Raw genomic sequence first — 24,791 nt, 5'->3', positions numbered from 1 at the left:
CCATTGCCACTGCATCATGGCAGTAGTGCGGCTGCAGGCAGGGGCACAATGGGAGGGAGCAATACACACATACACACCCCATTTTTTAAAGGAGGGGGTGGGTGGGTCCCCCTCAAAATTGCATGGCGATTATGCATATGCAATGTGCATATGCCATGCAACATGCTCATGTCACAGCTCTCCCCCACTCTGCCCACTGCTACAGACCCCAAAACTAGCATTGGGGGGTTGTGGTGAACATGGTAGTTCTCTCTCTCTCTCTCTCTCACACACACAGTGGAGAATACTTACAGCAATTCTGCTAGGTGGCCTTTTTCTAGTGGGATGGGGGTGGGTGGGAGAGAGACAAATCTCAAAACTTTTATCAGGAGAAATTTGGGCTTAGTTCTAATTACATGGATGCAATACCTGAGCAACCAGGGAGTTTGATGCATCGATTGCTGTGTGATGCCTGCCCATGACAACATAAAAAATTTCCCATGCAACAGATTTACATCAGCCTCTCTTCATCCTCTTACCTGTAGAAGTTTGGAAAATGTATCTATCGGGAAGCCCCAGAGTGGACCCCTTTGTCTGATGTGTGCCTGCTTTCCTCCTTTGTGATTTTGTGCCAGGAAACCAGTCAACATGGCCAAAGCGACAATCAACTACCGCAATGAGAAGACACACATGATGAATGCAATTGATCGAAGCTTTACAGACCAAAGCACCCTGCAGGAAGATGAGAGGCTGGGCCTGTCCTTCATGGACACACACAACTACAGTAACAGAGGTAAGTTCCAAGCAAGCAGCTACAAGGAGTGGGTTGGCTTTTACGCTCTGTGCTGAACCACATAGACCATGGCATTGGTGCTCAAGAACAACATGGGTTTTGCTTAGATTACAGCCAAGGTTTCTGCCCATAGAAACAGGTTGCTGCAAGCGTTCACAAATGCAGTAGAGAGGTATCTTGTTTGGCTTCTGTGGGATGTTGGACTATGAAGCCACACAGGGGCAGCCACATCGTACAGGGTGGGGGAGAAAGGGGAACTTGATTCCCCTTGGCAAAATCCCTGCAAGGGACTTCCCGCCATTTTGGAAAGTCGACTACTGTTCAACGAACTCTGAAGAGGAAGAGAGAGTGTCATGTTGCATGCATCCCATAACTGATATGTGCAGTGCGACTGAAGGACTGTCATATTGTTGCCCAGCCAGGTGTATCTGGTTGGAAATTATGGGTTGTACCACTCTTCATCCAAAGATCACTGGGCAGTTACACATGTGCATGTTTGTGTGGTTGTTTCAAACTGTTTTCTATGTTGTAACCTGGCCTGTGTCCTTTAAAAAAAATTTTTTTAGGTAAAGGGCAGGTAATTAATCTGATGTTGAGTAGGAGGAAGAGGAGGAGCTTTGTCTCATCTAGAAGGATTCTTCTTATTCAGGCTCCCTCCGACCTATTTAAGGCTGTAGCAAACCCATTCTGAGCTTATTTAAAATAAGAGAGATGATGGGAGAGAGAGTATCTGCAACACAGGGGCTATAGCCACATGAGTATGTGGGTACTTGCCCCCCTCTGGGATATTCCCAGAATAGAAGGAAGTGTTAAAGCCCCTGGCTCATTCACAGTCCTCCAAATTATGGTTTTGAGGTGTGCCTGAAGGCACTGAGTGAGTTTCATTTTGTTATAGCAGATTCTATCACCCTGGAGCTCTGTGGCTTCATGCTCTGGACTTTGCCACAGGATACATCATCCTAAACACAGTATGCCCCACGGAATCATGATTAAACCTTCACAGTCAAGTACTCCAAGGCTGGCTGTAAGTGCTTTGAGACTCCAGGCAAGCCCTCCTAGCCACCTCTGGCTTTTGGTTTCTGTCTGGAACCAGTGGAAGTTCCAGAATTATATTCCCAAAATGCTGTGGGGCTAGAAGGAAGAAAACAAAAATGCTTATAGAATGGACATTTACTTCCCCTATAGTTATTTTCTGCCAAAGCATAAACACTAAGAAAATGAGTGTTTGTTGTTTGAAGGCATGGTATGTTAAAGCATTTGTGGTGTGGATTGTATGTTTCAAACTGGGCTTGAATGGCAGTGTTTAGTTCTCAAAATGAATCCACAGAAGTACTGGTTTCAAAGTGCTCTATCCAGACAACTGTATCCCAACGTCTTGCTTTACAGTCTTGGGGTCAAATGGATTGGCCTAATGGGATTAAGAACAGCCACTGCTGCAGTTTTATTCTTTTTCTGATGCAACTTTCAATGGGTACATCTTTGCTAAAAATAGAGCTACATGCTCTCTGTCCTTGGAATGTGCTTGGTGCTGGTTTGCCTCTGACCCACCTGATTTCCATTTGTTTGATTTGACCATGACTGAATGTTTAAAAATCACAGGGAGTAATCTTGTTTGAAATGCTTTGGCATGGTGCAGAGAAGAAGATCTTTATGGTTCCCCTCAGTTCCCATTGCAATAGGATTCTGAGTCATTGTTAGCTTGCATACGGTTGTAGATTTGCCTAAACCAGAGATAGTGAACCTGTGGCCTTCCCAACTCCTATCAGGATGATGGGAGCTGTAGTCTGGCTGTATCAAATAACATAAAGGTATAAGAAAAGCCTTTCTGAATCAATCCAAAAGCCCATCTGGTTCAGTACTCTGTTCTCACAGTGGCCAACCAGACACCCATGAGAATCTAGAAAGCCACTGGTTCCGCAGCCTACACTTTGGCTCCATTATCTTTCCCTCCAAAAATCTGCTCTGCATTGAGACTGAGACTGATCAATGGATTTTGCTACTAGTCTGAACCCATAGTTATAACCTCAGCTGGCTACCTAGTAACCACCTCCCAGCAAGAGACATCCAGAGCACTGGAATTGAGGTTCCCATCTTGAACATGGCCAAGCATATTGAGGAACCATACTGAGAAGGTTTGCCCTATTTCCTCCAGCCTCACAGCACCTGCTCTCTAAATGCAATGCACCCCCTAACCCTACCCCCCCCCCCCAGTCAAAGATGCAGCTTTGGGATTGGAAGCGCCATGATGTCACAATCCCCGTGATTCTTGGGAGCCAGTGCAAATATGGTCCTTGGTGCAGAGGATGTCTTACTTCTTGCAGTGACTCTTATTGGCAGTGCTGCAACATACCTGCAGGCACACCCATGCTGCACTTTGTGCATCCTGATTTTCCAAGGTTCTGTATTATGCAAAAAACCTCCAGGAGCACAGGGAGCTCCTCACCTTAGCTGCCCTTTGCCTTGTGGCAGACAGGAATGGCACAAGGGGCATGGAGCTAGCCTGCTTGTCCCTGTGCCAACCACCGTCCTCCATATGTGAGCAGGGCACAAGATATATATAAACCCAAGAGCAAAGTTTATCTGGCCAGAAACCAGTATATAAATGTAGCAACTAACAAACTAAAATGGAGATCCTTGCATTTTCCTGGGGCTGTTTTTTTTTTTTTTTGATTTCTGATTGTGGCTGAGCTGTTGTGAACATTCAAGAGTTAATGCGGCAAACCCTCCACGTTAGACCGAGACTGATAATTTCACACCGGTGAATGCATTTCTATGCTGATTTAGTTGTAAAGTAATTCTTTCTGTGCCCCAGTTTCAGCCATATGCTAATAACACCTGCTATTGGAACTTCAAGATGCTGCCTCGCTCACATCTTTCCTCTGCAGACTACAAGATTAATATGGTCTGTACCATTGTCTCACAGACAATAGAAGCCCAGAGGGCAAGAGTTTCCCTGTTTTATACATCTCCGCAGGACTATTATTTTATTTTAGTTACTGCACCATTTCAGTTTCTTAGAATGCTCTTAACAAGACCAGTTTGTATGAACAATTTGTCTTCTGCGAGCATCTGAAAGAGCTTTCGGCCCAAATTTGCTGCTATTGCTTTACATCTATTGAAGGCAATGGAATGGCACCTGTCTTGACTAGCAGTAGGTTTAACCTTGTTCTTGGGAGGCCCTGTGGAAAAGGGAGTTTTCCAAAGCAATTGCCAGGGGGCTGCAGCCTCTTTCTACATGTACCCACAGAAAACAAGAGCCCTGCCCTGACTCTGACACAAGCATTAAACTTAGAAGCTCCTGACATCTGCTGATCAGGGGTCGACTTTGGTAATATGGTACCCTGAACAAGGATGGAATTTTGCCCCCCCCCCAAAAAAATCAGTATTTTCACAATAATTCAATCTGGTACAGTTGGTTTTTATGGATTTTCTCAGTAGGTTGACTGTTAGCACCTGTCTGTGTTGAGTGACAAAAGAATGCTGGGGTGAAGTCAAAGCTCTGCATTAGCAGGACTGAAACGATCTCCCCTGGGCTCAAGCCTGGGCAATGTATATGGAGGTCCTAGGCTACCCAGATGACAAGATCCCCCTCTCAGCCTCATTGATGTGGTCCAAGGGAAAGCAGAGCAATATGTTTGGCACCAACTTGGCTGCTGGAGTTGCCGGAAGGAGGTGTACAAGGCACCATCCAACCATCTTAGGGACTCCACTCTGGATTTTTGTTGGGTTTACTCCTTAGCCGTTTTTCCTCCTGAAGATATCCCACAAGGGAGTAGAGGTTTAAGACCAGAGTTTTCCTTCTCCTAGATGGGCTCCCTTCCCAGGTTCACGAACCCCACCTGCCCCTCACTTCCCTCTTCAGCACGTGCAGAAACCACCTTCTTGGTGGTTGGACCCACTGTTGGTCTCATCCGCTCAATCTGCAAGAGCCTGTCTTTGCATGCAGAGGAAGTCCCAAACTTGCCAAGGGTTCGATACCCATCGCCTGTCCTCACCTGGTTTCGCTGACCAGTTGAAGCCATTCCCCCTAGGTTTGGCAAGGGGATCACCTGCACCATCCTAACTCTGGTGATGTGACTTTAAGGCAGCAATGAAGATTTGGCACACGGTGGCACATGGTGGCCCACAGACTGCCTGGGGGCTTTGTAGAAGACTGGCATCTGTTCCCATTTGAAAGAACAAGCAATGATTTGGCCTGAAGAAGTCTTTACTCTGGGTGGCCATTCAGACTGGGCCTAGAGCAAGGGTGGGGAGGCCGTGTCCTCCAATTTCTGCTGGAGTACAGCTCCCATCATTCCTGAACATTGGCCATCTTGGGTGGGACTGATGGGAGTTGGAGTCCAACAACATTAGGAGGGCTGTGTCTTTCCCACTACTGCCCTAGAGGCCAAGAAAATCAGCAGTGACAGTAGTAGCAGGAGAGAAATGGAGCCACTCAAGAAAAGGTGCCCAGGATAGCACGGGCCTGTATGCCAGTGGTGGGGGACCTGTGGCCCTCCAGATGTTGTTCCATTCCAATTACTGCCAGTCCCAACCAGTAAGAGAAGATGGGAGATGTACTCTTGCACTTTCTGGGGGGCCAGAGTTTCTCCACCTCTATTATATGTGTCCACTCAGAAGCAAGTCTCGTTTAGTTCAGTGGGGCTCCTTCCCAGGTAAATTTCAGCCCAAAAACACCCTGTCCAGCCTTGCTCCCCCTCAAAATGGAGCTTGTGGTGTTTTAATCAGCAGTGAACAACTACTCCTAACTAGGTTTGTTTAAAACCCATGATTTATTTATTTGTTTGCCTGGGAAAGCACGTGCAAGCTAAGATACATGCATAACCCTGTGTTCCTACCCCAGGGAAGCTCTGAATGGCTCATTTCCCAGAGATCTGGAAAGGCTAATTTTCCTGGGGAATAAGACATTTGCCACGGCTTCTGTTGTTGCGGTAATGGTTTCTGCATGCTATCTGAGCCCCCTTGTGCACATCACTCTCATACAATTTCCTTTACATGCTTGCCCGATACATCTCTGTGGGCTTTTAATTACCAAATGCACATGCTGCCTTCTGGAAACCGCAAACAAAAGGGCAAGGAGGGAGGCTACGTGGTAACATTTGCCCAGAAGATGAATAGATGCTGGAGCTGTAGGATTGAGCCCAAAAGGATTATTATGATGAAATGTTGTTAGGGCAACTACTTCAAGAACTCTGCCATGCAGGGGAGTTGCGACTTGAGCAGAGCTCACCATACAGGATAATACTCTGAAAGAGAGAGAGAGGGAGGGAGGGAGGCAAGGCACTAAGTGAGATGAAGAGAACTTCAGGATACAGGAGGTATGCAAGAATCAAGAGAGTTTAGCAACATTAAGATGCATTCCCAGAATTACTTAGTGCACATTAGCTGTCTTGAACATTGCTTAACTACCCTGCCCAACTTTAAATGAGGGTGAATTTCCAGGGGAAATGGAGAAAACAAGGATTCTAATCAGTGATGCCACTGAAGTTTAAATATATCAGGCTCCAAATATGGATTTATTATTTGGGGGGAATTATGAATACAAAAGTACACAATGCATACCATATTTTATGATGACATCGCCTGCTGCTCTCAAAATGGCCTATGGCTCATGTTCAAATAAAGCCTAATGACCAAACATTTGTATCCACCAGGAGCTATGCATTTAGTACTATGGGCCCAATTATATGGAACTTTCTTCCAGTTGAGGACAGACAACTGGAAGCTCCCTGCTGAGCTTCTGGTGTCTACTAAATACCCCTTTTTCTATTATTCCCACCAACATTTTGATTGAAGTCTGATTTCATAGTTTTATGACAGATTGAAGTTGAATCCTGACAAGACAGATGTACTGTTTGTGGGGGACAGGAGGCGGGCAGGTTTGGGGGACTCCCTGGTCCTGAATGGGGTAACTGTGCCCCTGAAGGACCAGGTGCGCAGCCTGGGAGTCATTTTGGACTCACAGCTGTCCATGGAGGCGCAGGTCAATTCTGTGTCCAGGGCAGCTGTCTATCAGCTCCATCTGGTACGCAGGCTGAGACCCTACCTGCCGCCTGCAGACTGTCTCACCAGAGTGGTGCATGCTCTAGTTACCTCCCACTTGGACTACTGCAATGCACTCTATGTGGGGCTATCTTTGAAGGTGACCCGGAAACTACAATTAATCCAGAATGTGGCAGTTAGACTGGTGACTGGGAGCAGCCACCGAGACCACATAACACCGGTCTTGAAAGACCTGCATTGGCTCCCAGTACATTTCCGAGCACAATTCAAAGTGTTGGTGCTGACCTTTAAAGCTCTAAATGGCCTCGGTCCAGTATACCTGAAGGAGCGTCTCCATCTCCATCGCTCTGCCCGGACACTGAGGTCCAGTGCTGAGGGCCTTCTGGCGGTTCCCTCGCTGTGAGAAGCCAAGTGAAGCCAAGTGACAGGGAACCAGGCAGAGGGCCTTCTTGGTAGTGGCACCCGCCCTGTGGAACACCCTCCCACCAGATGTCAAAAAGAAAAATAACTACGAGACTTTTAGAGGACATCTGAAGGCAGCCCTGTTTAGGGAAGCTTTTAATCTTTAAGAAATTAGTGTATTCTGATATTTCTGTTGGAAGCCGCCCAGAGTGGCTGGGGAAGCCCAGCCAGATGGGCGGGGTATAAATAGTAAATTATTATTATTATTATTATTATTATTATTATTATTATTATTATTACCAATTTTTATTTGTATTCTATATTTTGTAAACTGCATAAAGACTATGCTTGTTAAGCAGTATGTAAATAGTTTAAATAAATAGAATAGTCACATATACGGTACTTCAAGAAGAGGGCATGCACAATGTAAGTGTAAACACTCTGAGCCTTACCATTTTGGAGTTGGGAAGCCCTGCCTTGTTTACAACAGTGCCTTATCTTGCTACTGAGCTATACTTCTCAAGAGGCAGCATGCTTGCATACTGGAAAGCAGCTGCACATTTAGAACTCTCAACAAATATCCTTTTTTCAGTGTTTTCCAATTCTACTCATAATTCCTGCGTTGTTTCTGAATACTGCTGAAGGCAGTTTGCCCTTCCCTAATTCTAATTTGGGTTAATGAATGTGAATACAGAACCAGGAAGGGTCCATGTGTAGCCTAGGGAGAACTTTATCCCTAGGGTGGTCCCTTTGCTGTATAATTGGCTTAAAAGCCCCGGTCTACCTCGTAGAGAGAGATGTTGAGTTAATTCCACTCAAGATGAGTGGACTTCATTGACGTCAGTAGCATCATATTACTGCCATTACCAGAGAGATCAGTACTTGATCCCAGAGAAGAAATTGCATTTGTGAACATCTCCATTAATTTTCTATTTTTTTTAAAAAAAAATAACCCACTTTTTAAAAATGATATTTTACAAACACAAACATTTGTATAAGTCATTTTGAACCGATCACTAGACAAATGAGACAAAATGGCTGAAGTATATTCAGGCCTGTCTCTTTCTTTAAATGATTTTTATTTTAACAAATTCATTCACACACAAAATTGCAAATTATAAAAATTACACAAGATTCTTCAGAATCTCTAGACTTCCCTCCTCCCCTCCATGGGTTCTCTAATTAACCTTTCCCACTACATACTATAAATCCACACAATCTTCCAGTCCTCCCTTGTATCCAAAGTCTCTGTAACATTACAAGAGTTATTTAAGACCCGCCAAAAAGAGTTCTAGTGTTTATAGTGCTCTGTCAAATATAGTATAATTTTCTCTCATTCTATGTTGAAGTTTTGATCCTCCTGATTTCTAATTTTCCTAGTCATTCTTGCCATCTCTGCATAGTCCATTAATTTAATCTGCCAGTCCACTCTGGTAGGGACTTTATTGTCTTTCCAACTTTGGGCAAGCAGCATTTATTCAGGGTTGTCTGGTCCTCACATGCTTTAAATCAGTACTTTTCAAAACCCATCCAGTAGCATGTGCACCACCAGCAGAACAGCACTGGTTTAAAATCATCAGTTTGTAGTATAGTTGGACCATGCTCGTGAGCAACCAGGTCTCCCTTCCTCTTTCCAGTAGAAGCTGGCTGTGCAGAGTTCTGATTAGCTGACTCTTGCGACAATCATGAATATGTTACAATCCCAACTCCATGTTTGGCTGTGCAGAGTGCTGATTGGCTGGCCCTTGTAGAAAATCATAAAGCACAACTCCCCCTGTCCTCCCTTAACAGGATTGTTTCAAGTTAAAAGAAAATAAGCTTGTATGTGTGTGTGTGGAATTTGCCAAGTAGGGATGGGGGAGAAATTCAATTCTGTTTGCATTGAAAGGTGAACCTACCAAATTCACATTATCTGAATCAATATGTGAACTTGGTTGTCCTTCAAAATTCAAACTTTTCTGAATTTTGCAGACCCAGAAAAGAACCTTAGGGGCATAGCAGGTCATCTGAATGTGGTGCAATTGAGCAGGTACAGTCAGATTTTCAGGACCTTGGACAGCCCCACACAAGCAACTTGCTCCAAGTTCTGCAGTCCCCAATGAAATCTTTGTGTTCTCAGTCTTGTGCTATCACTCTCGAGCCTACCTTTGGTCCCCCCCCCCCCCCGGAGACTAAGTAGCTTAAATTATTATCTAGCACTCCAACTCATTCCCCCAATTTATTTCCTAGTTTGTTGTTTGTATCGGTGATCCAGCGGCGAGGAGCAGGGAGTTCCAGTGGGGAAGATGGTTGCTTGTTTGGGAACCTCAGTCTATGGGGATACCTGTTCCGAGGAACATGGAAAGGCTCTGGCTCAGAACCAGTGTGGAGGACCAGCTCTTCTGTGATCTTTGCCACTGGCTTTTAAGATCTGGCTGTGCCCTTGTCTAAGTTGGAGTGTGAGCTGCTGCCCAGGGTAGGTGGGTGGGGTGTCATAGCAGTCTGTGGCAAATGAACTGAATGCAGCAGGAGTGTTAGACTACTTAGGTCAACCGTGTGGAACCTGCAGTCCTCCAGACATTGCTGAATGACAACCCCCATCACCCCTGGTCATTGGCCCTGCTGGCTAGAGCTGATGGGAATTGTCATTCAGCACTGACTGTACCCAGACCTACATCGCTTTATAGAGGGAGTTGTGTTGGTTCCTGTTGTTCTCTGGATTCCCTTTTCCACCTCTTTGTCACATCTTGTTCTTTCATTCCCAGGTGACCAGCGCAGCAGTGTTGTCAATGAGTCCAGCAGCTTGTTAGGGGGTTCCCCTCGGCGGCAGTGTGGGCGCAAAGGCTCCCCCTACCACACTGGTCAGCTCCATCCTGCCGTCCGAGTGGCTGATCTTCTCCAGCACATCAACCAGATGAAGACTGCGGAAGGCTATGGCTTCAAACAGGAGTATGAGGTGAGGATTTGGCCTCAGGCTCTACCTAATTCATAATCCCTGATAGTGATATGTGAAGCCCACTGAACTTGAAAATGGGAAAGTGAGAGAAACATCCCTCTTTTGAACCCTGATCCTCCAGAATTCTGTACAGGACGCCTGTGTGAGTAGAGTAACCCCCTCCTCTCTGATCCAGATATTTGCCTACAGTTCACAGAGTGCAGTGAGGAGGTTGGGGACTAGCACACTGGTCCCCACTCTTCCTTATGCCATTCTAACAATGTGGAGGGTGATGGACAGGGAGATTAGAACACCCAAATTGAGCTCTAGATCTCTGGAATTCCTGTATTGCTATGACATAGTATCCAAGATGCTGGCTTAGCCTGGGGAATTCCTGGGGAGATTCTGTCTCCCGGCTCCTTTCTTCTTTTTCTTTTCTGAAAGGACACTGTGTCCCTAAACCACAACATCACCTCTTATGCCATATCAAAATGGAACATGTGCAGCCCCTCTGCTTTGCGACACTGTCAGAACAATATGGTTTATGTTTCCCGTGGGACATGCCTATTGAAGGTCCCTCTATTCTCCCTGCCAAAAAATATTACTGTCTCCGTGTTCAACTGTTTCGGATGTCGGAGACATTCTCTCCTCTCCAATATTATGAATTTGACAAACCTGGGCCAGTCACAATAATTAGGGCACCTTGAAAAGCTGTTGTAAATGTTCCAAACCAGTCATTTGAAAGGCACTTGGATATTAGGAACAAGGAAGACAACATGTTATTTTCTTCCACTTTCTCTCTTTTGCTCATAGCAGCAGGGCTGCAGTTATTTCACGTGCGCACGAGGCTTGCAAGTGTGTGTGTGTGTGTGTGTGTGCACATACACACACACACACACAGAGTAGCTATGTGTAATAACAGGAAATAAAGAACCCTGGGGAACAGAAGATTCCATAATCGGGGTGGGGGATGGGGGATGAATCATTTCTGCAGGGAGGGAGAATACAGATGTAGTGGAATGAATCCACTTTAAAAGTTTCCCCTTGGGGAATCCCTTTAATGAAAATAGACATCGATGAAAATATATTTCCACCCTACCAGTGATTATCTGTCTCTATCTATATATAGCTACCTACCTACCTATCTATTGCCCCTTCAAAATATTTATTCCAGGGAGGTTTACAATGTAATTTAAAGCAAAACAACAATAAACTATACACTAAGCCAATTAAAAGTAATAAACACGCCACATAATCAGCACAGTGCAGACATTAAACTTGCAATTAAGGCAGCAGAGTAAAAACTTCAGTTCGAGGGTTGGTAAATGTAGCATCCTCTCGACACAATGGCTGCTGCTGCTACCTGAGGGATGCAGTTTGGAATCTAGCAGTTCTGGTCCTGAAATGTGTGGTCCATAGGGTCTTGGCTTTTGAAAATGTAGAAGTTCCTCCCTAAGTTGACTTTAGAGCAGACAGCACACTAAAAATGTCTGCTACACAATTAAGGGTGAAGTCCTATGCAAACTTGCAGTAAGTCTCAGACTGTGCACACATTGCACTTTTCCTGCCACACATACACACACTAACCCAAATCCTGGGAACTGTAGTTTGTTAAGGGGGGCTGGGAATTGTAGCTCTGTAAGGGGTAAACTACAGTTCTCAGGATTCCTTTGGGTGGGATGTGCTTTAAATATATAGTGTGTCTGGAGTCCCATTTAACTCAACAGTGCTTGCTCCTGAAAATACAAGGAAAAGATTGTACTGGAAAAACAGAACAAAACCTAGCAGTGAAATCCTACAGACTTGTACACAAAAGTAAGTCTTTTCCATGGAGCCTACTTCCAAGTAAGTAGACATAGGGCTGGAACCTTAGTCAATTAATCATATGAGTTTTAGTTGATTGGTTAATTAAATCCCCATTTTTCTGTCATTGATTAACCACCTATTTTAGCTGTTTTTGTGCCAATTTATAATCCAAAAGGACGCATACCCACCCGACACATATCAGTGGGAAACCGCAAGGGGAAAGGGATATTTACTTTGTTTTTAAGATGATCTTCATATGCGCTGCATCAGGCATTATCTACAAGAGGCATTCTCCTTTCTAGCGCAGGAGAAAATGCCTATAAGAACATAAGGATCAGACCCAAAGACCTACCTAGTCCAGCTTTATGCTTCCACAATGGCCAATCAGATGCTTCTTCTAAGATGGTACTTGCCATCTGTAAGACAAGACTCAAGAGTGAGCCCAACGGTCAAGAGGGCAGTTTCTGAGGATGTGGCTCTCGCTTGATTCTGAGATCTGTGGGTGACTCCCCTGTAGCTTCTCCTGTTCTACCACCATGCTGGAGCATGCAACTACAGAACCAATTACAGGCCCTTTAAGGATTGCATACAGCTTTCTCAAATGGGCGGAAACACTGCAAGGGGAAGGCTTGCCAGCCTCCTCAAGAAGAGCCCTGCTGGATCAGGCCAAAGGCCCATCTGTCCATTGTCATGCTCTCACAGTGGCCAGCCATAGAATCACAGCATTGTAGGGTTGGAAGGGTCCTGATGATCATCTAGTCCAACCCCCTGCAATGCAGGAATAGGCCGTTGTCCCATATGGGGATCGGACCTTCAATGTTGGCATTATCAGTGCCATGCTGTAACCAAACAAGATCAGATGCCCTTCTAGAGGCATTTCCCCCCCTGCTGAGGGCCACATTTCTTCAAAGGTAATCTGTCGGGGTCCACATTCCAACTGTGGATGGGGCCAAAGCCAAAAGTGGATGGGGCCACTTCTTTCTCTGCCTCTCCCCACCCCTTCATTTCTCTCTGCCTCCCTACCCCAACATGCAGGTAACTGGAGATGGGATAGAGATCCCTCTTGCCATAGGTCTGAACTGATCACTTATGCAGAAATTAATTTTAGGGCCACATGCATTGCAGGGGGTTGGACTAGATGACCCTCAGGGCCTCTCCCAACTCTATGATTCTATGAAATTAGACTGAGTGCTGCCACACATTAGTTACCTCTGTTTTGCAGATGCTGTACTTGATTGCTCTGTGGTTGGCCGCAATATGGATTCAGATTTCTTGACCCTCTGTGTATTCTCTGCTTTGTGTGCGTGTTTTTTTTAAAATAAAAAATGTGGATCATCTAATATTTTAATGCAGATCATCTTAATATTCCCAAAAGATATGTGCCCCTCCTTCTGCCTGGTCATTCATTGGGCAAGCCACTGTGAACACCTCACCTAGGCAGTAAGTCTTGATGCCGTATAGTGGAGCCCACCCCTAGGGGAGCATCCGGTATCTGTGCTGTCAAAGAAAATTATGTGTGCTTGTTCCCCAAGTATTCTTTATGCAGATAATAGACTTCTGTTCCTCCTAGAGTTTCTTTGAAGGCTGGGATGCTTCAAAGAAGAAAGACAAGACCAAAGGGAGACAGGATCACATGCCAACCTGTAAGTGTCAGAGACAAAAGTTGTCTTTTTTTTTAAAAAAAAAACCTACAAGGAAGGGAAAAATCAATCTCTTTCTTTCATTTCAAATGTATGAACGCCCCAAAACTCCCCAGCCTCTGGAGAGTATGCATTTGGGTTGTGGTTTGCAGGCATCTGAGGACTGTCAAATGCACAGCGGAGGTTGCATTTTGCTCCAATCTGGGTTCAGTTTGCAAATGCAACCACTTCATTATAGCCTGCAGACATCAGATCTTTACACCTTGGGGGGATTCCATTTAGTTTGAGATGTGTCATTCGTTTGCCTGGAACTAAATATGTCACACAAGTTGCTAGCAGAGGCTTTGTGGGCTGGAAAGTCGGTTGCAGCCGGATAAAATTCTGCCTGGCAGGAGGAGAGGGCCGGGAGCGTGACGTGACCTCAAAACTCTGAAGGGAATAAGTGCAGGTGCTCGACTAGCATTTATTTATCGAGAGCAGTGTCGCATAGCGGTTAGAGCGCCAAACTAGGACCCATGAGTCTAGGATTCAGGTTCATATTCAGCCAGGAACCTTTGTCCAGTTAGTCTTTCTCAGTGCAACCTAACCTCGGACAGGGTTGTTGTGCAAGGGGAAATAACCCTAGAGATGAAGTTTCAGTTAGTGTGGAATAATTTGGTAGTGTGGGCCACCCATTTGATTCTGTATCAAATACAGGCTGTAAGGAACAAAGGAAGCTGCTTCATACTGAGCCATTGTTCCATATAGCCAGGGGGTTCCGAAGTGTATGTGCTGTCGTGCTAAAATATCTATTTCTTGCAAAGGCAGAGCAGGGATTTTGTAGCACCTGTGACACTTGCCAGTTCTGCAGATCAAAGCAGTCAACTGGGCATATATAAGGTTACGTGATCTCACAGGTAAACTGGTGCCAGGGTTTATATTCTAACAGTTACACCTGCTGTGCTCTGTAGTGTGATGAGGGTCAGCATTGGCAAAATGTTCCTAGTGTAGTGTTGTTCAGGATGTGCTGAAACTGACCATTGTTGTTTGCTGCCACCACTGAGTGAGTCAGCTGGGCCCATCAATGGAGAAGAGGCTGTATCAAAGGGCTCCCCCCCCTTTAAACCTGAGTGTGATAGCATTCCACTGCAACATTTCAAGTACTTGTCAACTGTTCAAGAAGTCCGTCACATGGTTGCATGGTGTGTCTGTCTGTCCGTCGGAGAATGTGGAGTTTGGTGGTTGGGAGAGTTTTGGAAAGAGTTGAATGAGTAACCGGGGAGATCCTCCTCCATAGAACAGAGAGGGAAGCTGCAATTCACTTGGACTCTGTGCTGTAAAATAACTCTGCTAAAGACTGGTTTGCCTCTGCAATACCATCCTAGCCAGCTATTTTTACCGCTTCTAATTATAGCCTCCCATTCTCTGTGTTTTGGAAATTGAAATTTCATGTGAACATTATGACAAAAATGAGAGCTAATTGTTCAAAACAGCTTAGTGGGAGCCAAACTCAGATTCCACCCTGTCCCCCAACCAAACATCACAATCAGGTGGCAGGCAGGGCCAACCCACCCATGAGGCAAGGTGAGGTGACTGCCTCAGGCGGCTGAATCCATAGGGGCAGCAGACCTGATTATTATCCCGTTGTTCCTGATGCAGATTGTCACTGACCCCTTCTTCCCTGGCAGAGAGGGAGGGCGCCATTTTGTGGTTTGCCTCAGGTGCCCAAATGTCTCGGGCTGCACCTGATCACTGGGAAGGTTCTGCTTAAGGAACTCTGGGAAGTGAGCTGCCCATTCACTGCACTCTGCGTTGAGGTAGTTCCATCTTTCTGCCCTGCATGGAGCAAAGCTGTCTGTCTCATCCTAATGTTGCCCTTTCCTCAACTCTGCTACCATCATGGTGTCAGTTGGTATGCAGCAGATGTCTTCTTTGGGTGGTGACATGCCTTCTAGGTCACTGGTCTTCAACTGGTGAGTCAGGACCCAAAACTACATCATGGCCTGATCTAAGGTGGGTCACAACAGCAGCACTACCATCATACAAATAGAAGGTAAAACTTAATAAGTGGGTCCCCAGGATGCATATGTGGGTTAAAGGTGAGTCTCAGGTCTGAAATGGTTGAAGACTAGACCTCTAGGTAACACCATATCTCAAGTAACCATGATCTTACAGTCAAATGCATTAATTTTGCAGAGTTTATTAATGTAGAGACAAGAGATTTATTCAGGATCAGTGTAGGTATAAGAACTGAGGCTTCCAGTTGATCAGTGAATTGATTAACAAATGAATGCATGAATTCAATCCGAATAAATGGTGATATGAATATAGAACAGCCTATTTGAAGGGGGAAAGACATTCTTAATTTTTTTTTTTAAAAAAAACATTTTTCTTTAATTTTGCAAATATAAGGCATTCTTCATTTTTAGACGAAGTATTCATGCGTCTTGAGTAGATACATTTCCTCTATTCCCAATGTTTAGACTGTGAGTGCTGCTGTTTGTAGCGTCAAAATGGCACCTCCCATCCCTAAGGTATCGTCGGGCTCGGGGAAACTCTTAAGGTTTGCAAAAGTCTGGAAAATCTGGTGGTGAAACAAAAGAGGGACCTCAAAAGGAGCACAAAGAGTTTTAATGGGTTCAGTGTGTAAGGAATGCTTGATAGCAGCTTGGAAGAGGGTGAAAAAGTATAGTGAAGGGGGCTGGCAATGGAATAGTGTGGCTGGGTTGCTGAACAGGAGCACCATGCATTGCAACCCCCAGCAGAAGTTGGTGGCAGGGCCGTCTTACCCATAGGCACTAGGGGTGCGGGGCACCCGGGCACCAGGCTCTCAGGGGCACCAGGCCAAGAGTCCGGGGCCTGAGAGTTGAGTCTGGGGAAGAGCCTTCCCATCAGTCGGAGCACTGCGACGGGCTCTTCTGCTGCAGGTGGTGCTACACCCCGAGTTTGGGGGTGACCGAGCCAGAAGGATGCTGAGGCGGCCGCCCAGCTCCGCCCACCTGTGCTCCTGGGACTGGGCAACCTGGGGGGGGGGGCAGGCGGATCTTTGTACCCTGGTGCCACATATGCTTAAGACAGCCCTGGTTGGTGGCATGGGGTGGGTGGGGGTGTTATTGCTTACCTGGCTTCCCAACACAGAGCATCCATTCGAGTTGCTGAGAGGGAGAGGAGCAAGGGGGCAAGGAGCTTGGCATGGTGCAAGCTGAGCAGTGAAGCCAATCCAGCACTCCTGCCACTGTGCCTACATTGCACTCCCTGCTGCCACCTCGTTTCAGTAACTAGCTGCGACTCTGGGCATTGGAAAGCAGGTGAGCATCACCACCTCGCCTACAGCACCCCAATGACTGCTACTGCAATATCTTGTTGCAGGTCCTGCTTTTTATGTCAGAAGAGGCATTCCCTCCTTTGTGAGAGATAGGAGAAAGGAAATGATGCTTCTAAAGAGGCATCTGCTGCCCCAAAATTTGCAAGTACATCCCTTAAAATATGTAATAATGCGTTTTTTGGGTGTGTGTGTGGGGGGGGGTTAATAGAATAACTGCTGCCTGATTAATTGGAGAAGCCTTTTAAAAGCTCAGTAGATTTTTCATTGCTTGATCAATTGTTTAAGCGTTGCAGCCCTGGTATGCCTGTTCTTTAAATCTACCTTAGAGCAAAGCCTTGATCTCGGCTACATTGTGGCAAACCTTGAGGAACCTCTCAGGTACCTATTGTGGCTTTTGCATGGAGATTGGAGAATTCAGTCAGTAAAGCTTTTGACATTGTTCTGTGTGGCTAGGGAGCCAAAAGGCCTTGGATTTCAAAAGAAAAGAGCAAAAGAATGTGAAGCTTGAGGTTCTGGCCAAACCCCACAGGCAGGCTGAGATGTGGAGTAGCACAATAATGACTAAAGGTTAGAAGAGAAGGACATCTTTTCTGGAGTTCTGTGCCTGAGGATCAGAGCTTGATTAGCAAATTGCAAATGGCAAACTGCAATTGTGGGTCACTGTAGGAAGAGTCATGTGATTGTCCAAGACTGCAGGAACTCAGTTGTAATGTACATCTTGCAGGAAATCTCTGTGCTGTACATCTAGGTTTCAGAGTCCTAGACGAATGACACCAGGGCTTGTAGCCCGAGTTTGAGTTGCACTGTTGGAGGCTGATGTACCCACTGTCCAGTAAGTGACTGGAAATGTAAAAGGAAAAGCACCCTGAACTTATGAAATGGGGAGTCAAGAGATTAAGGTCACCCAGTGGCTATTCTGCCTGTCCTGGACTGATAGTCCTATCTGATTTTGTTTCCAGATGATCGGCATCGAGTTAAACTCCATCCACTTCTTGGGGACCCCAACTCGGACTATATCAATGCCAACTACATTGATGTAAGTGCATCAACGCCCCTGACCTGTTTCCATCGCCTTGCCAGCAACCTTCTCTTCAGCAAAACCTCAGAGTCTTGAGTTTTTTTGTCTCATAGAAACCTTCTTGACTGTGTGATCTAGAATTCTCTTTGTCTTCCATGTTCTCCCTGTGTCTCTCTCACACATGCACCCTTTGGAGCTCCGCACTTCATGCAGCCTGATGTTGCATCTGCCCCTGCTGTCTTTAAGAATGTTCTTCGGTTCCTGAGGAAAATGCTACCTTTCCCTTTCCCTTTTGCTCCAAGAATGGAACGTGATGGTACAGCAGCAGAAGGAGATAGGGTTAGATATATGTGAAGGACCATATGCACTCTCCTTCAAGAATGGGGAGCCTGTATCTCTCCAGATGTTGATGCACTACAGCTCCCATCAGCCTCAGTGACTATGGCCAATGGTCAGGGATGATGGGAGTTGTATTCCCCCCCCACCAACACATACCAAATAAGGACAAATATAAATTCCCCATCTTTTAACGATCCATGTTATGTCTAGAGATGGGCATGTTTCCTAAAAATTATTCAAGTTCTTCCAGGAAAAGACAGTCCAAATGTGACCCAAGTGAACTGATTTTAGAAATTACCCCAATTAAACAAAAATTAAGACCAACTAGAATGCAGCACAGACCAAGTTCATGGAACAATAAAGGAACAGAACAAGAGAAATCCATTTGTCCCCCCAACTGTGAATAAATGGTATAAAAATGTACATTGAAATAAATGCAAGATTGTGTGTGATGAGTCAATAACTGTAAAACTATAAAGCGAAGATACACACAATATGTGAAATATAATGCTGTCTGTCCACTGATAGAAGGAGCCCATCAACAGAATGAGGGTGGGAGGTAATTCTTAATGATTTCACCCCACTGCTACCTCCATACTCCCTACTAAATCTGCTCTGGAGGATTTCCTAGCCCTCTAGTCAGGCTCCTGTGATGAGGAAGAATTGCCAACAATGGTCTCCCTCCTCTGTTCCACTGGCATACAACCTAGATACTCCACAAGACAGAGCAGCTAAAACTTTTATTTAGCATTTATTACAATAGTCTGCCCCTTCATGGATCAATGCCTTGTCGTGGCGAAGGGGCTTGAATAACTCGGAGAAGCTATGAGCTATGCCATGCAGGGCCACCCAAGATGGACAGGTCATAGTGGAGAGTTTTGACTAAACGTGATCCACCTGGAGAAGGAACTGGCAAGCCACTCCAGTATCCCTGCCAAGAAAACTCCATGGACAAAGACAACAGGCATATAAAAGTTATGACGCTGGAAGATGAGCCCCTCAGGTCGGAAGGCGTCCAACATGCTACTGAGGAAGAGCGGAGGACAAGTACAAGTAGATTCAGAGCTGATGAAGCGACTGGGCCAAAGCCGAAAGGATGCTCAGTTGCGGATATGCCTGGAAGCGAAAGGAAAGTCCGATGCTGTAAAGAAAAATATTGCATAGGAACCTGGAATGTAAGAACCATGAGTGGAGGTAAGCTGGATGTGGTCAAAAATGAGATGACAAGAATAAATATCGACATCCTGGGCATCAGTGAACTAAAATGGAAGGGAATGGGCGAATTCAGTTCGGGTGACTATCATATCTACTACTGTGGGCAAAAATCCTGTAGCAGAAATGGAGTGGCCCTCATAGTCAACAAAAGAGTGGCAAAAGCTGTAATGGGATGCAATCTCAAAAATGACAGAATGATCTCGATACGAATCCAAGGCAGACCTTTTAACATCACAGTAATCCAAGTTTATGCACCAACTACCGGTGCTGAAGAAAGTGAAATTGACCAATTCTATGAAGACCTACAACAACTTCTAGAAATGACACCAAAGAAGGATGTTCTTCTCATTACAGGGGATTGGAATGCTAAAGTAGGGAATCAAGAGATAAAAGGAACAACTGGCAAGTTTGGCCTTGGAGTTCAAAATGAAGCAGGGCAAAGGCTAATAGAGTTCTGTCAAGAGAACAAGCTGGTCATCACAAACACTCTCTTCCAACAACACAAGAGACGACTCTACACATGGATATCACCAAATGGGCAGCATCGAAATCAGATTGATTATATTCTCTGCAGCCAAAGATGGAGAAGCTCTATACAGTCAGCAAAAACAAGACCTGGAGCTGACTGTAACTCAGATCATCAGCTTCTTATAGCAAAATTCCAGCTTAAACTGAAGAAAGTAGGAAAAAGCACTGGGCCAGTAAGATACAATCTGAATCAAATCCCTTATGAATACACAGTGGAAGTGAGGAACAGGTTTAAGGATTTAGATTTGGTGGACAGAGTGCCTGAAGAACTATGGATGGAGGCTCGTAACATTATACAGGAGGCAGCAACAAAAACCATCCCAAGGAAAAGGAAATGCAAGAAAGCAAAATGGCTATCCAACGAGGCCTTACAAATAGCGGAGGAGAGGAGGCAAGCAAAATGCAAGGGAGATAGGGAAAGATACAGGAAACTGAATGCAGATTTCCAAAAAACAGCAAGGAGAGACAAGAGGGTCTTCTTAAATGAGCAATGCAAAGAAATAGAGGAAAACAATAGAATGGGGAAAACCAGAGATCTGTTCAAGAAAATTGGAGATATGAAAGGAACATTTCGTACAAAGATTACCATAATCAAGGACAAAAGTGGTAAGGACCTAACAGAAGCAGAAGACATCAAGAAGAGGTGGCAGGAATACACAGAGGAATTATACCAGAAAGATATGGAGGTCTCGTACACCCCAGGTAGTGTGGTTGCTGACCTTGAGCCAGACATCTTGGAGAGTGAAGTCAAATGGGCCTTAGAAAGCACTGCTAATAACAAGGCCAGTGGAAGTGATGATATTCCAGCTGAACTATTTAAAATTTTAAAAGATGATGCTGTTAAGGTGCTACACCCAATATGCCAGCAAGTTTGGAAAACTCAGCAATGGCCAGAGGATTGGAGAAGATCAGTCTACATCCCAATTCCAAAGAAGGGCAGTGCCAAAGAATGCTCCAACTACCGCACAATTGCGCTCATTTCACACGCTAGCAAGGTTATGCTTAAAATTCTACAAGGCAGGCTTAGGCAGTATGTGGACCGAGAACTCCCAGAAGTGCAAGCTGGATTTCGAAAGGGCAGAGGAACCAGAGACCAAATAGCAAACATGCGCTGGATTATGGAGAAAGCTAGAGAGTTCCAGAAAAACGTCTACTTCTGCTTCATTGACTATGCAAAAGCCTTTGACTGTGTCGACCACAGCAAACTATGGCAAGTTCTTAAAGAAATGGGAGTGCCTGATCACCTCATCTGTCTCCTGAGAAATCTCTATGTGGGACAAGAAGCTACAGTTAGAACTGGATATGGAACAACTGATTGGTTCAAAATTGGGAAAGGAGTACGACAAGGTTGTATATTGTCTCCCTGCTTATTTAACTTATATGCAGAATTCATCATGCGAAAGGCTGGACTAGATGAATCCCAAGCCGGAATTAAGATTGCCGGAAGAAATATCAACAACCTCAGATATGCAGATGACACAACCTTGATGGCAGAAAGCGAGGAGGAATTAAAGAACCTTTTAATGAGGGTGAAAGAGGAGAGCGCAAAATATGGTCTGAAGCTCAACATCAAAAAAACCAAGATCATGGCCACTGGTCCCATCACCTCCTGGCAAATAGAAGGGGAAGAAATGGAGGCAGTGAGAGATTTTACTTTCTTGGGCTCCTTGATCACTGCAGATGGTGACAGCAGTCACGAAATTAAAAGACGCCTGCTTCTTGGGAGAAAAGCAATGACAAACCTAGACAGCATCTTAAAAAGCAGAGACATCACTTTGCCGACAAAGGTCCGTATAGTTAAAGCTATGGTTTTCCCAGTAGTGATGTATGGAAGTGAGAGCTGGACCATAAAGAAGGCTGATCGTCGAAGAATTGATGCTTTTGAATTATGGTGCTGGAGGAGACTCTTGAGAGTCCCATGGACTGCTAGAAGATCAAACCTATCCATTCTTAAGGAAATCAGCCCTGAGTGCTCCCTGGAAGGACAGATCGTGAAGCTGAGGCTCCAATACTTTGGCCACCTCATGAGAAGAGAAGAATCCTTGGAAAAGACCCTGATGTTGGGAAAGATGGAGGGCACTAGGAGAAGGGGACGACAGAGGACGAGATGGTTGGACAGTGTTCTCGAAGCTACGAACATGAGTTTGACCAAACTGCGGGAGGCAGTGCAAGACAGGAGTGCCTGGCGTGCTATGGTCCATGGGGTCACGAAGAGTCGGACACGACTAAACGACTAAACAACAACAACAATGGTCTGCATGGTAACAATATGAATTTCATCAAATGCTTGCTGGAGGCTCAGGCCTGAACTGTTAAAAATACAGTCTATGTCCATATTACGGCCATCCTCTAACACATGATTTCAAAAACAGAATAGGGACAATATAATATTATAAGTGATCTCTAAACCCCTCCCCAAGTGTAAAGCCTCTGAAACAACCTGTCCTAGAGCTGAAACTAATTTCCTTCCAAAACGTCTCAGAAGTTTTCTTCTGCAAATTTTGACATCAAACATGCACTGAACAGTTGAAGACTTGCCAGTAGTTTATGATACCTATAGCTGAAATTGAGTCAAATTTGGTTTCAGTATTGGATATTTGACTTTGGTAGTTAATATACAATGGTATTTGATAGCTGACAAGCAATGACATCTACCACACTTTACAATTGATGGCTTATCTAATTTTTGGACACCTGCCTAAATCAAAAGATGCCAGAATGCTGAAAACACTCATATCTCAAATGCCACATTCAAAATTGAAATTAGAATTTCAGATTCAAAATTTGGCAAACCAACCAACGGGGAATTTCTGTCAAATTTCTAATCTTTGTGAATCTTTATTTCAGCTCTATACTGTTCATGACGGTCTAGATTGTTTAAGTGAGGCAAAAGAAACAAGATCAAATCCCAGTGTCCTTTGCTGCTGCTCCTTCTCTGCTCATCTGTGTTGCTGTCTAATGTACTCCCTCTACTAAACAGTCTGGTCTTCCTCAGATTGTGTCTCACTAATCTGTCTGTCTCTGATCTCTTTTTCTCTTGAACCTGTGTCCGATTGGGCTTGCTAAGATTCGGATAAACCGAGAAGTAAGTATATGTTGAGTCCCTCTCCTCTATTCCATCTTTCCTCCATTTAGGAGTCCCTTAAATATTTATTCAGGGGTGGAGAATGTGGTTGGGGGCACACAAGGTGGTTCCCTCTACTTCAGGTCTGTGGAACCTTTGCCTCTCCCCCAGATGTTGCCTAACAACAGCTCCCATCATCCCTGGCCATTGACCTTAACAGATTAGACAACTGGGTCAAAGCAAACAAGATGAATTTTAGCCTGGAGAAGAGGAGGTTAAGGGGTGATATGATAGCCATGTTCAAATATATAAAAGGATGTCATACAGAGGCGGGTGAAAGGTTGTTTTCTGCTGCTCCAGAGAAGCGGACACGGAGCAATGGATTCAAACTACAAGAAAGAAGATTCCATCTAAACATTAGGAAGAACTTCCTGACAGTAAGAGCTGTTCGACAGTGGAATTTGCTGCCAAGGAGTGTGGTGGAGTCTCCTTCTTTGGAGGTCTTTAAGCAGAGGCTTGACAGCCATATGTCAAGAATGCTTTGATGGTGTTTCCTGCTTGGCAGGGGGTTGGACTGGATGGCCCTTGTGGTCTCTTCCAACTCTATGATTCTATGAATACACTTGCTGGGACTGGTGGGAGTTGTCATTCAGCAACATCTACAGGACCAAAGCTTCCCTACACCTACTTTAACTCACACTGTCTTCAAATATCTGAAGGACTGTCACATGTATTATAATGGGTTGCACAAATGATGTGAACTTCATCAATGCTTGCTGAGGGCTCATGCTTGAATGTAAGCATCCAGAGAATATTTGCAGGGAGGGAGCTTTTCCAAGCTGGAGAACGTCCCCTTCTGGTTAGATGATTGAACATGGGTGTATATTAGGTCCTTTGCAGAACTGATGACTTCACATATAAAATGCAAAATGAGAGCGTAGGTGGCCACACAGGGAGCCTCATGTTTAGCTTTCAAGCCAACCTGCTGTGTTATTGGTTACTGGCGCTGTTACATCTTTCTTTGCTCTTTGGGCCGCTGCTCCCCCATTAGGAGTTACTAATGTGTGCAGTAAGTGGCTTGGATGAATGAAGGTGTTCACAATCATTACTCAGGACCACATGACTTCTGCGAACAGCAAGGCTGCAAACAGGGCTCTTGTGCTGCTCTCAGTTCCTTGCTGCTTGTGGACATTAATCAAGGCTGCCTTCGTGTGCTGGGAAGCTCTTGTAGGCTGCTGTTACCCTCAAGGTGACCCATGCTCAGGCTGAATCCCAGTCTCCTGTGTTTGGCCTTGTGTGCACTGTATGATGGTGCCGGGGGTAGGGGTGGAGACACCAGTTATGTTCATACAACTGGATTGAAGTGAGGGTTTGTTGGGTTCACACATGCAAGCTCCACTTCAGACCACCCCGTTTTGAGCAGGAAGAGATGAATGAGGATCTAAGCTTGTTCAAGCTAGCATGCATATAATCCTCTCCATGTGTTAGGGAATAGCTGTAGCTCAGGTAGAACATCTGCTTTGCATGCCAAAGGTCCCAGGTTCTGTACCTGGCATCTCCAGGTAGGGCTGGGAGAGAACCCTAGTTGACACCCTGGAGAGCCTCTGCCAGACAGTGTAGATGGTACTAAACTAGATGGACCGGTGGTCTGGCTCCCTGTTGTCCTGTGCATGCCTTCCTTTGATCAGGAACTGTGCCTTATCAGGGTTCCAGATGGCAAGGAGAATTATAAATGTGTTCAGCTGAATGTGTTTAGAATCCCCCCCTTCATACCTTCCAGATTCCC

General features: G+C 45.2%; 1 protein-coding gene across 5 annotated transcripts in view; it reads left to right on the top strand.

Moving 5' to 3' along the window:
- Positions 1-24,791, top strand: part of PTPRU (protein tyrosine phosphatase receptor type U) — a 359,555-nt gene that overhangs the window by 277,135 nt on the left and 57,629 nt on the right. For all 5 annotated transcript variants that reach the window (XM_035119522.2, XM_035119521.2, XM_060275729.1 and 2 more), the window contains 4 exons: positions 615-772; positions 9,922-10,112; positions 13,468-13,540; positions 17,801-17,877. In XM_035119522.2, the coding sequence (XP_034975413.2) occupies positions 615-772; positions 9,922-10,112; positions 13,468-13,540; positions 17,801-17,877 (499 nt within the window). The remainder of the gene's footprint in view (positions 1-614; positions 773-9,921; positions 10,113-13,467; positions 13,541-17,800; positions 17,878-24,791) is intronic.

The sequence above is a fragment of the Zootoca vivipara genome, chromosome 6 (genome assembly GCF_963506605.1).
Source record: "Zootoca vivipara chromosome 6, rZooViv1.1, whole genome shotgun sequence".
Taxonomy (NCBI): Eukaryota; Metazoa; Chordata; class Lepidosauria; order Squamata; family Lacertidae; genus Zootoca; species Zootoca vivipara.
Note: the sequence above shows the minus strand (reverse complement) of the source record. Positions and strands in the feature narration are given on the sequence as shown.